Source organism: Puma concolor, chromosome B3, assembly GCF_028749965.1.
Source record: "Puma concolor isolate L17-30 chromosome B3, mPumCon1.1.hap2, whole genome shotgun sequence".
NCBI lineage: Eukaryota > Metazoa > Chordata > Mammalia > Carnivora > Felidae > Puma > Puma concolor.
Window position 1 is genome coordinate 84634603 of NC_141672.1, and position 13415 is coordinate 84648017.

The window sequence follows — 13415 nt, forward strand, 5'->3', positions numbered from 1 at the left end:
CTATGGTCTAGGCCTTCTTGAGGCTTGAAGTAGATGAATCAAAGAATAAACAGGTTTCTCAGAACTCCAAACTAAAGAACAAGTATACAGAAGACAGAGGAGGGGCAGAGCTACATGGCTTCTTAACAGCAGTTCCTTTTGAAGGGGGAAGAGCAGGGATGTCTATTTTTTTTTTTTCTAACATTGGAAATAGCATCTGAATATAATTACTTAAAAAGTATGTCCCAAATATAACATTTCCTTACCATTTGTCCCAAGCCTCATGCACCAGAGGTAAAAACAATATCCGGAAGAAATGGTAACATTCAATTCAAGTTAACCATGCATCAAACCATTTGAGAACAAGGTTATTAGAGCTTAGGCTCTAAGCTGGCATAGTTGATAAGGGACTCTAGGAACAACTTACAAATCCAGCACAGTTGTCACAGAAAGTAGGTTTCAGGTAGGTGGTCTCTTGGAAGTTGTGAGGAAAGCCCAGGCCCAGCTTGGAGTAGATGGAGCTGGCTCTCATGAAGTAGGCCGTTATCTCCTCTCTGCTGATGAGGCCTTCCCTGCCAGCGAGCGACAGACCAGGTGTGAGTAGGGTCTGAGGTAGAGAGACTGGCTTCTAGCCTTAGAAACTCACCTTTTTTGTTTTGCTTTTTGTTTTTAATTTTTTTTTTTTAAGTTGATTTATTTGAACAATCTCTATACCACACGTGGAGCGCGAACTCACTACCTCAAGGTCAGGAGCTGCACATGCTCCACCGACTGAGCCAGCCAGGCACCCCTCACTTTTGTTTCTATCCTTGCGTGGCAGTACAGCACATAGGACTGAGGATTACTTCCATGAGCCCTCTTAAATAGCGATACATGGACAGCATGTAATAAAGAGGTGACGTGGTAGTATCCACTTCTACAGAGGTGTTATCTGGCCAAAGCAGGTTTTCCTAGCAAATTTTAAGACTTGAAAAAAGAAATGGAAACTGCGTATAGGGAGAGAAATACCTTATGCTGCGGTTTGCCTTTAGATAGTACATGACATATAACTGGAACCCACGTGCCATACCTTTGATTTCACACAGAAAACCAAGAGAGCTTCTATCAACTTCAGAAAAATAGGCAAGGTATTAATAAATAGTTGTTTCTCATAATCTGTAGCCAGAAGGAAGACTAAAGTTTTTCTTATTTCTTGTTGACTAAACTGGCAGGCTTATGAAATTTTCAGTTCTGAGACATTTAACACAGATGTGTTTTTTATTGTCTGTTGTGATCTGAACCAAAACCAGACAGGCATTCATGTGATGATTGCTCCCTTAGCACCAAGAGCCTCATATTCCATACACAGACCCTCACCTGTCTTTGTCCATCACACAAAAGGAAAAGGGGAAACTGGCGGCAATCTTCTCAAACTCTTCCTGAGAAATGTATCCATCCTGGTCATGATCATAGTTCTTGAAGACCGACTGTGAAAAAAGGAGTTTCTCTGGTGGTTACCAAAGCAAAACCGATCGTTTCTCCCTTTAGCCAAATGACAAAGGGTTGAGCATCTGATAAAAGCCTCTCCTCAGCCTGAATGAGAGGACACGGTTCCCTCAGGTCCATTAGTGTACCAATCGTGCCGTCTGCCTGGTGCCTGCGTGCTCCTAGCTCACTGCACAGGGGTGTCCCCTCTGCTCTGCCCCCCTTCCACTGCTTCTGTGAACAGCCCAGCTGCAAGCGCTCCCTGCCCTGTAGTCCTCTACTAATTATTCTGACACGTACTGGCTCTCACTTTTCTGTTATGCTGGATTGGTCCATAAGGATGAATATAGACACACTCTCCTCAGCAGTTAACCATGAAGAGAATCAGGAGGGCCAAATTTGCAGTATTAGATTCTCCTTATTATCCTTATTTCTACTAAAACCCTTCTACCACCTCTCTGCCCCCAAATCCACTGCTATGCTCTCCTGCTTGGTCTCTAAGAGGAGACACACCCCCCCCGCAACAGGAAGTCAAAGCGTGTTGGCAAAACGTAACCAATGAACTGTCCTGCAGGCACAATATGAGGTGTGCGCTAGGAACAAGTGTCAGGTTTCCCACCTTTGCGCGTCTGCCACCGTGTCCCCCAGGCCGCATACAGAACTATGCCAGTTTGTATGTGCCTTGCTTCTGTCGGCTGGAGCACAGCTGTACTTACATCCACCATCCTCTGGACGTGTTTGCTTATGGTCTTTGGGTCAGGTTTGGGAGATATTCCAGAAGCCCAGTCCACTACTACTGGGGGCTTTGAAGGTGTTAGTGGCTGAAAAGAAATATTCAGAGAAATCCCTGTGACTATAAAGCACTACAACCAGCAGCAACTTCCTTTCCCACTACCTGATGGCTGCATCTATGGACAGCCCTCAACTATGTGCCAGGGCCAGGAACTGAGAGCCGGTGGAACTGAAATCTTGAGCTCTAATCCTGGCTAATAACAACTGTTGTGCTTCATAGCTGACAAAATGCTTCTCATGTGTATTATCTCCCATCTACAGATAATTTAAACTTACCCATTAGACTTTCTGTCAAACTGTCAGCAAAAGACTGGATCATTTAAATTTCCTCTCTGTTCTCTACTTACTGGTTAATAAAGATGTGGATGAGGAGAAAAACAGCTAAACGGCAGGATAACACAAGGAAGAAAGCCTGAGGCCTGGACAAGGGGAGATGGAATCCATTCCTAAATATTTGAGACTTGACCCAAATGGAGGAAGGTACCCTTTCCATGGAAATGCCTCTAACACCCTGAAAGTGGAACCTGCTAAGTATTTTCAGTGAACAGCTTTCATTAGAGTAGGAGCTAGAACTTGATCTTTCGGTTGTAGAGACAGTATCATGTAGCCACCTGAACAGACAAATTGAATTTCTTATGTGTGGATAACTCTCTCCCCTGAGTACTATCTGGGGACTGGGCAGCTTCCCTGGAGACTGCAGGGGAATTCTGGTCCTTCACAAGGAAAACTGAAATTTTCACCTGCCTGTACGGGAGGTGGGGCGAGACAACCTGTGTAGATCCTTCCTTGCAGCACCAGGACTGCACTGTTGTGAGGACTTGTCAGCACAAGAGGTCAAAAGACCCAGGAGACTGTCCTTTCTGACCCAGATGAATACAGGATGATCTCTATGGCTTTACTAAGTAGTATACACTTATCATCAAAAAATCAGAGAAGAGAAACGAATGATGTGAGGATACTTTATAATAGGAAGGAGATGTCACTGTGGCCCGCAACACCATCTCCCTCCTCAGTAAGCCACTGACTGACTGCACCTGTCATTTGGATGTGCTTAGGGCATATATTTACAGTTCCTGTATTAGTCTCATCCCTTCAAGTAGACTGCAGGCTCTTTCTGGCCAAGAATTACTTGTACATATGGTGAAGTTTTCTCTGTGCCTAGCACAAGGTTGGGCAGAGTGGAAACACAGTACTTATCACATAAAGATTTGTTCCTTAAGATGATGAGCTCGAGCAACTTGTAAAGCACCTGTTACATGCAGCAATCTTAGCATAAAAATATGAACAACTCACTGGGGCTTTGTGGTTCCTTGGTTCCCGGGCATAGGACAGCTCATAGATTTCATCTTCAGTGTAGTAGAGATCTAAGGACAACTGCAGATCAAAACAGAACAGGGTTAACTGCTAGGATGTTGTTTGCCTTTCCCAGGGTTGATGGGTTTCTTTCTTGGTACCTCCTCCTCTCCTAGGCTCTTTGGTTTTAAGATTCACAAAGCTTAGAGGGCGTAACACTTGGTACTGCAATAAGGCAAACATTAGCTCCTTCTTATTAAAATGTTTTAAATTTTGGAGAAGTTTCAAGATGTCCTCTTTTAAGATCTGATTTAATATCTAAGCCTGTATCTAGAGCTTAGGCAGAAGGCCCTATGTGGTCAGATGGTCCACACCTCACTTGTTCTCTACAACAACCCAGTTTAAATGACAACAGGTATTATAAAATGATACTAAGAGTTAATTTCATATAACTAATCTTGTTTGTAACCTAGAGTCTACGGATGGCTTCAAGAGGTCCAGAACTCGTGTCTATTTTTCTGGGAGGTTCATGGTTTTCATCACATGATTTGTGATCCAAGAAAGTTAAGATTTGGTACATCTTTTTAACAGACAATGTCTAAGGCCAAGGCCTGCCACAGTCATCTGGCCAGTTAGCAAAAGGGCTAACATTAGACCCCAGCTGGCTGTGAATCCTGGGGCTCTATCAGAATCATGATGTGAGGGAGGAAGAGGCTGTAACAGTTACTCCATTCTACAAAAATACAGATAAAAAGTTGTATAATTTTAGAACTGAGAAGTTGTAAGTTATCCCAGAGAGTAATCTCTGATTTACAGAGGAGGAAACAGATTTAGAGTTACATGCCCACAGTCACAGTGGTGAGCTACAGAATCATGCTTCTGGAAGGGAGTTTATCTGACCATGCAGGTAGGCTCCTGCACCACCACATGTGTTCACCTATTCTTGACTCGAATGCCTCCATTTTGTTTGCTTTTTTTACTCACTGCCTTACCCTTTTGTAACTGAGAATACACTATCCCTAACTCTTACAAAGTTTTGTATCCTAATTTGTTATCAGCTTCCTTCCTCCCAGAAAGTTGAGGATTGCTTTTGTAGCTGGGGGCAAGAAACAATTCTAGGATTCTGGAGGGCATACTGCTCAGGAGCATAACCTCTGGAGTCCTACCACCTGGGTGTGAACCCAGGTTCTGCTGCTTACTCACGTGTGGTCCTCTGACACGTCATATCCTTATGCCTCAGTATCCATGTCCAAACAATGGAGATGATGGTAGTACCTACTCCATTGTGTTTCATGAAAATGAACTGAGCTAATACTTGGTAAGGCGCAGAGAGTGGTGTGTGGCATACGGACAGCCCTCAGTAATTGCCTCCCGTGTGAGCCTCACCGTCAGCAGGTGCACCAAGTCCTTGTTGGCTTCCAGGGGTGGGGCCACCTCTTGCAGCTGGACCAGTTCGTTGATATGATTATAAAGAGCCAGCAGCTTGTGGACGTTCACCTTCCCATCCTCCAGGTAATCGGGCATGGCCTCGTACAGGGAGATGAGGTCCTTGAGGTGCACCCCCAGGATGGGAATCTTGAAATGGGTGCACTCCCCGTAGGCTCGCCGGTAGTTGTCATAGTTTCTACAGGAGGACAGGAGCTCGGTCATCTCCCCCAGAACCTACAAAACAGAAGAGACCCATTCACAGGTGCCCACCAGGCAGGTTGTACTGTCCGCAGAGGCCACCTTGTTTCCTCTCAGCCTCTCCCACTATTTCACCCCATCCCTAATTTGTCAGGCGGGAGGTGATGCGCTAAAAGCTACAGACTGTGACTCCCAGATTTAAAAAAGTCTAGCTGATTTCAAATGTCAGAGTGTATTTACACAAAGTATGCTTTACTTGATTGTACTATCTACTGGGAAATTTTAAGTGAGGTCTTATTTTTATACTGAAATTTAAACATAAAAATAAAAACCTGAGATAAAAATGAAAACAGTCCAAGAATATACAGCAGAGAGTAAGTGTCCCCCTGACCTCTGTCCCCACGCCATGCAGTTCCCCTCCCTAGTATCCTCTGAATGCTTCCAGAGACACGTGTGGAATGTGATGTCGGAAGTGCTGACCGTCGCAGGCATGGGGAACAGCTGGGAGCCTCAGTGGTCTATTGAGCGTTTGTCTGACTTACGCTGCCCTCTGTGGGCCTTCTCTCAGCGGTTCTCAGAACAGGCCTACGTCAAGGAAGCAGGTGATGTTCCACTCACAGACTGAAATCCTGAACCAGAGACTGAACCAATAGACCAATTTCCAGCAGAAGGCATGTGACAAGGTGAGGCTGAGGCCCCAGGGAGCTCTTCATTAGGGCTTCCGGCCCAGGAAAGGGCAGGTCTGTACAGCATAAAAAGGGAGCAGCCACCTCTGGTATTCTTGTCAAATATGCCTGGTTCAAGGTGGCAGTCTGCAGAACCCCAATCCCCATGCATGATGGCCGGCTTCCTCACAGGCAAAGATGGGAAGTAAAGACCACTAATTATGTTACAGCACAAAATATTTTAAACACTGCTGGAAATTCCTTTAATAAAATTGTGGCCTAAGAAGTACCATTTCTCCTCAGTGAAGAATTTGAGGTTTGAAGTTAGCCTCCCCCATTCACAATGAGCTGGCAAGACAGCCTCTTCCTCACCTCTGAGCCAACAGTGCTCACATGGTGAGAGACTAGCAGCAAAAATGAGATAGTTTTATTCTCCTTAGAAGGTGAAATAAACTACTAGGGGATGAGGGGATACTTGATTTAAGTCTGGCCGCAGACCACCCTGAGGGTCAAGCAGCTACAGACAAGAAAGCACTGCTGTGGAGGGACCCAAGGCTAAGAGGAGCAAGGTGTATCTTGTAAGTGAAACAGCACAAGAGCATATTAACCTCCATGACTGTCTCCCTCTGTGACTTCTGAGACATGAACAACCTTTTCAGTGGTTCCACCGAGTTCTGGCAGAACTAGTAGGGAATTGGGAGGTGGGGGTGGGGTGAGAGCAGGGATGATGAATCTGAGACTCCCCAGAAGGAGGCTGAACACCCGGGAAAAACGGGGCAATGAGACACAGGCATGTCTCTCTAAGAAGAGTCTGTCCATGCAGTTTGGGAGGCCTGGGGTTGAGGTTAGTAAGGGGGTCCTCTCCCACAAGATGGAAATGCTCAAAAGAGCAGTTAATCTGGTCCACACCGGAGCTGCATTCTTCTCTCCAGTGCGTCTTCGTGGTTTGTATTCATCACAACAGCCCTATGCTATAAAGAGCTAAAGTCTATTCTGTAACATCTAAAGAATGTAGAAAAGTGTATAGGACATTTAAGAAAAATACTCAACAAAACACTATCTATTACAAAGTGGCACCTGAAAAGGTCATTTTCAACTATCCAGAATGTCATTCTCCATAGGATTTGAATAGGTAGGTTTCTAATGTGTTGCTCGCTGTACACGTCTCACATGCAAACTGAACTACAGTCAACTGAAGCACTATTTAGGAAAACATTTTGGAACAAGTTGCTGGAGGAAGAGAGTCAGTATTAAAGACGGTGACTCCGAATATTCATAGGAGTGCAGGAGAGAGACACACATTCTTTCAACTGATCAGTTGGAACGTGTAGTAATGCTGAGCCCAGACTGAATCACAGTGACTCTCAGACCTGGGTCGTTCCCATCCTATGGGTTTTCTTGGGGTTTGCCTCCTTGGCAGTTTGCCTAATTGACAAAGGGTGATGTGCCCCGGAAAGGCTCTCTGGGTTGCCTCTTAAGGGGGAAATGTTGATGCTCGTCCTGGGAATGGTACTAAGGGGCCCCGGAGAAGCCAGTAGCACTGACCTTATTGATTTCATGTGGGACGTGCGAACTTGTCTCCTTGAGCCTGGAGATTGAGCTGTGACACAGCCCACCTATCACAGCCATCAATGTATTGAAGTTCTGTAGCTGGTGGAGCTTCTGTGACACAAAAGAGATGAGAGTAGTCAATATACATGTCAGTTACACGCCTCTCAATTAGAGTCTTCCTAATACCAAAGCCTAGCAATGAGGTGTTGCAGTTGTCGGACCACTTTCTCCCTTAGGCTTAATTTCAGACCAAAGGTCCCAAATTTAGCACGGTGTCACATCTTCCTTTGTTGCACTGGATCTGCGGACCATCCTCTACATCATTGGTTTCTAAGAACCGCCCAAAGTACTTGTTTAACCCAAAGATTTCTGGATCTAAGCACGGCTATTTGGATTCCTGAGATCTACGGCTGACCTTAGGGATAAACATTTAGGTAATATCAGAGTAGGTGGGCCATGTACTGACTTTGAGAAGCACTGGTCTTGACCACCTAGAGCTAATATTTTATATCCTTGATCCTAAATAACCAGACTTGTATTTTTAAGGACAAAGACGGTCTTTTCTGTGCAATGTCAGTGTCTATGCAAGACAGTAACTGGGAAAGGAGGTAGAATCTCGGGAATTTCAATTATGTGTTCGTACTACCTTGTTTTCCTCTTATCAAATGCTTAAACTCTGCCCTCAGACGTTAAACGCAGCCATTCGACACGATATGGGCTCAAAGACCTAAGAACTGAGGTGGTCCAGCTCCAGGAAATACTGGAAAATTTCCCTTTGCTGTGTGGGCCAGATTGGGGGCAACGATGTAGGCTGGTAAGCATCTTCTGAAAATGTTAAAAGATCTAAACAGATCTAAAACTGTATCCTGATCCCTGAGATAGTATGTATGGTCCTCACCATACTGCCCTTATATGGGAAAGAGACAAATCATCATATCTAAATCTGGGAACAGTTCAAGGCACATAAACTCCACCATGCTTTAGGAGAGGAAAGCAGCCCTAATTGATAGACTAGGTTGGAGGAAAGAGGGGATACTTTAGCTCATTGCCCAGGCCAAAATTCTTAACTCTAGTCACTCACCTGAGCCACCTGGATGAACTTGATGAAGACTTCTGCCCGGAGCTGTGGGGTGGGGCGGCTGAGAACCATCAGCTGTACCCACTGGGAGATGCCGTTACACAGGGCAATGGACCGCTCCATGGTGGGGTTCTCCTTCACGCAGCTGTTCACAAGGTAATTCTGATAATCGGAGAACTGGGGAAAAAGAAATCCATCAGGACTGCCTCTGGTATTCTGGGAGATCCGAGGGGCACATCACCTCTGCTCAGTTAATTCTACGGGACAGGGGAACTCTCGTCTTCTCCTTGCATGTCTTCCACTTGGCTGATAAGAATGGTGGGAAGGAAATCTTTCTTACTCTACCCACAGCATGGCCTCTCTCCATCAAAAGTCATCAGGCGTAAGTGGATGTGTACACACACTAGTTAACCCAAATACTGTATTTGAGTAGCTACTGATTGTGTCCCTTCTAAATTCTAAAGAATATAGAACAGAAATCTCAGTATAGACAGTCCCTGCCTAGAATGGTTTGATTTAGGATTTTTTTTTTTTTTTATTGTACAATGTTGCAAAAGCCATATGCATTCGCAAGAAACCATACTTTGAATTTTGAATCTGGACCTTTTCCCAGACTAGCCATATGCAGTACAAAACTTGTGATGCTGGGCAGCGAGCTGCAGCTCCCAGGCAGCCGTGTGATCAGGAGGGTAAACAACTGATCTGCTTACAACCATCTGTACTCATAACCAGTGTTTTCTACTTTCAGTATTCAATAAACTATAGCAGATATTCAACATTTTATTACAAATAGGCTTTGCATCAGATTTTGCCCAAGTGTAGGCTAATGTAAGGTGCTCCAAGTACATTGAAGGTAGGCTAGGCCGAGCTATGATGCTGACAGCTTAGATGTATTACATGCATTTCGAGGTAACGATATTTTCAACTTGAGTAAGATCTGTACTAGTTCCAGCTCTGTTGCTGAAATTAAGGGGACGAGCAGATAATCCTCTCACAATCTTTTTCTCTCTCTCTCCCCTGCACCCCCAACTGTTTCTTAACTTAAAAATGGGATAACAGGGGTGCCTGGTGGCTCAGTTGGTTGAGCGTCTGACTTTGGCTCAGGTCATGATCTCACAGTTTGTGAGTTTGAGCCCTGCATTACGCTCTCTGCTGTCAGCACAGAGCCTGCTTCGGATCCTCTCCCTCTCTCTCTGCCCCTCCCCTGCTCACGCTCTCATTCCCTCTCAAAAATAAACAACCGTCTTAAAAAGATGGGAGAATAAAATCTGGCCTATCCAGGTCACGGAATTGTTAATGTAACACAACAATGTGTGAAAGCACTTTACCTTTTCAGAGCGCTGCACACGTGAGGTGCTACTGGCCGGGTAATTATTAACCTCATGCTGAAACAAACCTGTTTGGATTTCCTTCAACTCACCAGCTTGGGCAGAGGCCACGTGAGTGGGGTACATGAAACCTGCTTAGCTATTACAACATAGTGACCACAGTTTTCCAAGTGGACAAAGGTACTGACTATGGCTGACAGTGAACAGCTTATATGAAACTGGAAATGTGTCAGGAGATCGCTGTCTAAGCAATGATTGCAGCTATCTTGTCCCTATCACAAACCATCCTCTGTTCAGATAGTATGACCACAAGGGACGAGTCGTCTACTCTGTTCTAGCAGGCCTGTGGAAGCTTTTGGTGCGGTTTCCCAGGGATGTTGAGCTCTCTGCTTCTGAACTCCCCTTTGAAATCAGATGTGACACGGTTTAGCCAGGAGAACACTGGGTGCAAGTGATGGGGCTTTTGAGGGAAAGATCTAAGAGCCAGTGAATGATGTGCCACGTTGCCTTTCCAATGGCACAGAGATGGCAGAAGTTCGTGTCAAGATGAAGCCTCCTACTTCTGGGTCCCTGAGTGACTGGGATCCGCAGAGGCCCTGCTGACCCACGTTAGCCTTCTACTGTCAGTAAAAAATAAACTTGCCTTTGTTAAACCACTGAGATTGGGCGGGGTGGGGGTGGGGGGGTTGTTACTTCAGTAGACGAACCGTAGTCCTGCCTGACTTGTAAGCAATACACTGAGGAGAAAAACTCATAACCTAAATCAAATACATGCAAATTAGCTGAGCCCCATTTTGCTGTGCTGTGATTGCTGATGGGTGGAAAAATAAGAGCAGACCAAAAGTACTCAAGATGGACACATAAGTTGGGGCACCCAGGTGGCTCAGTCAGTTAAGCGTCTGACTCTCGGTTTTGGCTCAGGTCATGATACCAGGGTTTGTGAGTTTGAGTCCCGCGCAGTGCTCTGCGCTGAGAGCTGTGGGGCCTATGTAGGATTCTCTCTCTCTCTCTGCCCTTCCCACTATGGGCTCCCCCTCCCCCTTTCTAAATCAATCAATCAATCATGAAAAAAAAAGAGGGACATAATAAGCAATCTTAACTGGTTCTGAGAGAAAGTTCCCATGACTCATTCCAGTGAATACATTCATATACCCCTCTCTCTATAACACTGAATCCACTTGTTTTTTAATATAATTAGTACTGTCATAAGTACTATAATAAGCAGGAAATAGCAAATGAGAGGGACACTACTGTTTGGGAAAACTGCTTAGAACTGTGTAGGTGAAACAAAATCCCCCAAGTCCTCTTCTGTGAAGGCATCATGCTACCCCGAAGAAATAAAAACTTAAACTGATGTTGTCATTTGCAAATAGAACGTGGTCTCAACTCGGGCAGAGCACTAGCTCAGAGTCCTAGTTCAATAGCAGTTTCTTCCGCCTCTGCCGGTCTGAGCACTGGCGTCGTGCAGACATCCCGGAGGCCTGCTGGAACCACCTCGCCAGCTGGGGCCTGGCACAGCTCAGATTCCCCATGTGATAAATGGCTCTTTTCAGTGTCCCTCCCTGTGACACGGGAGGCACTGCCAAATGGAAACTCCCCGGGAGGAACTTCCTAGTCAGGGCCTGTGGTTCTGTCAGGGTGGGGGGCGGGGGTTGGTTTGCCAGTGAATCAGTGCTTGGAGGCTTGTCTCCACATGGGAGTTGGGGGGCTGGCTGAATGGCCGCTCGGCTATGTGTAAACGGGACGATGTCGGCAGCATGGGAGAAAAGATGAAGTAACTCTAACCTGGTTTGTAGTTCTCCTTCCAGACACAAGCTGTCTCAATAAGTTGGCGCTGAGTGACAAAGAGTCATGTGGCCCCAGCCCTGGTCTAACAGGCCGAGTGACCTTGTTTAGGCCACTTTCTGAGCAGCCCGTCCCCTCATCTGGGGAACACAGGTCATTCTAAGAAACGCATCCGGCAACTAGGTAGTCTGTATTTTTAGAGCAAAGTTGAAGACTGTCTTTTGGCAGGGGTGGACACAGAGTGGACGACAGGTATCATTTCTCAGGAAAGCATATTGGCCAGCGAGGGTCTGTTGGCATCTGACATGCTGACAAGTTCTCTTGTACAGAACCAGCGTTCTTTGGTATCACATAGGGAGTTTTAAGGAGCAAGGTTTGGGTCAGCATGGTTTATCTCTAGAATCATGGGTGACTGCTGGGCCCTGTCAGCACTCTGTCAAGAACTCGGCTATATTCTGGGCTAGAAAATTAGTGTATACTTTATTTCAGGATTTCCCAGAGCTATTCAAAGCCTATCCTAGAATCAAACTCTGTAAGGACATATCCTCATTTTTTTTTTTGAAGGAAAATTTAAAAATAAAAATCTGGAAGCCTAATGGTTATCAAGGGTAAGGTGTGTGGGTGTGTGTGTGTGTGTGTGTGTGTGCGCGTGTGCATGTGTATACTTGTCTATGTATGCATGCAGGGTGTCACCTGTGCCCACAGAACTGTCACCTGAGTGAGTGGTGGGATGGCATGGATGACAGGAGGTGAGGAACACAGCAGAGAAACAAAGAAATTTCTAGTGTACTCATTTTCCAGACTCTACAAAGTCTGATGGGAAAGCCTGAGCTTTGGGGGGGATGGAGGGACTCCAGGGTTAGATGGCAGATGAGCTGTTGAATTGCTCTGCTTGTTTTCTGACATAGCACAGGGAAGTTTTCCTCCTGCCCCTTGGGTACATACGGATATCCTCCGGAAGGACTTGAACTCAAGGTACGTGAGGTGCTCGGATAACTCTTCTGGTTCCAGGTGGTCAAAGAGCAGGGAGACTTTACGCTTCTTGCTGGTGTTCGATTTTATCCTTTGAGTCAGTTTCCTGGACCAGTCACGGGCATTGCTTTTGTGGACAAACATGAATGGGAGAAGATGGGGAAAAAGAATAAGTCAGAATTATTTTTTAATTCGAGTAAATCTACAAGAATATACAAAGCACCATTAGCTAACTGTCTTCGACCAAAACAAAGCATTAACACTTTCCTCAAATCAACTTTTTTTTCTAGGGCACCAACAAGGAAAGCCTTGCTTGTTTTCAACAAACCTTCTGAGCATGTCAAGGGGAACTGGGTAGAATGTGTCTACTTTAAGGCCGTGGGGAAGACAGTCTCGGGCATTGGTCACAGTTTCCTGGCCTTTCATCCTTGCTTTCCTTTGTCCCCTGGCATGTCTGCGGTCTCCATGCCCTCCGTGTGTCCCTTCGTTCTCCTGAGGGTGACGGGGACTCTCTCTTTGGGTTGGAGATCTCAGCTTTGGTGCCAGGAGAGCACAGAGAACCACAGAGATGAGAAGCTGTGCTTCAGGGAATCGTGCACGAATGTGTGGTCACTCTGAGCAGACTTGTGGCATTTCCCTCAGATATTCCCAGACACTGAAATGACCAAGGAAGCCTATCTAACCCTAGAGTGCCCCTCCAATCCCCACATTTTCTTATAATTCTTATAATTTCTTATAATCGATCAGTGTGTTTCAATTTCCCTCACTACGTCAGCAGAAGGAAGCAGCAGATTTTGAGAGGCAGCAGGGTAAAGATCTGTGTTTCCCAAACTGGTATTCAGGAGCACCTTGTCTCTTGACAAAGGGTTCTGTGCTCAAATG

At 45.6% G+C, this 13415-nt stretch overlaps 1 protein-coding gene and 1 long non-coding RNA gene across 2 annotated transcripts in view; one reads left to right on the forward strand and one right to left on the reverse strand.

Annotated features, from left to right (window-relative positions):
* Positions 1 to 13415, reverse strand: part of RASGRP1 (RAS guanyl releasing protein 1) — a 79994-nt gene that overhangs the window by 14418 nt on the left and 52161 nt on the right. Inside the window, exons 6-13 of the mRNA XM_086710332.1 lie at positions 12507 to 12660; positions 8452 to 8625; positions 7365 to 7481; positions 4915 to 5190; positions 3529 to 3609; positions 2160 to 2264; positions 1336 to 1445; positions 407 to 551 (exon numbers count right to left, since the gene is read on the reverse strand). Coding sequence (XP_086566458.1) covers positions 407 to 551; positions 1336 to 1445; positions 2160 to 2264; positions 3529 to 3609; positions 4915 to 5190; positions 7365 to 7481; positions 8452 to 8625; positions 12507 to 12660 — 1162 coding nt within the window. The remainder of the gene's footprint in view (positions 1 to 406; positions 552 to 1335; positions 1446 to 2159; positions 2265 to 3528; positions 3610 to 4914; positions 5191 to 7364; positions 7482 to 8451; positions 8626 to 12506; positions 12661 to 13415) is intronic.
* Positions 548 to 5504, forward strand: LOC147580168 (uncharacterized). Its single transcript, XR_015252570.1, has 2 exons — positions 548 to 778; positions 902 to 5504. It is a non-coding gene; the product is annotated as an uncharacterized LOC147580168 (long non-coding RNA).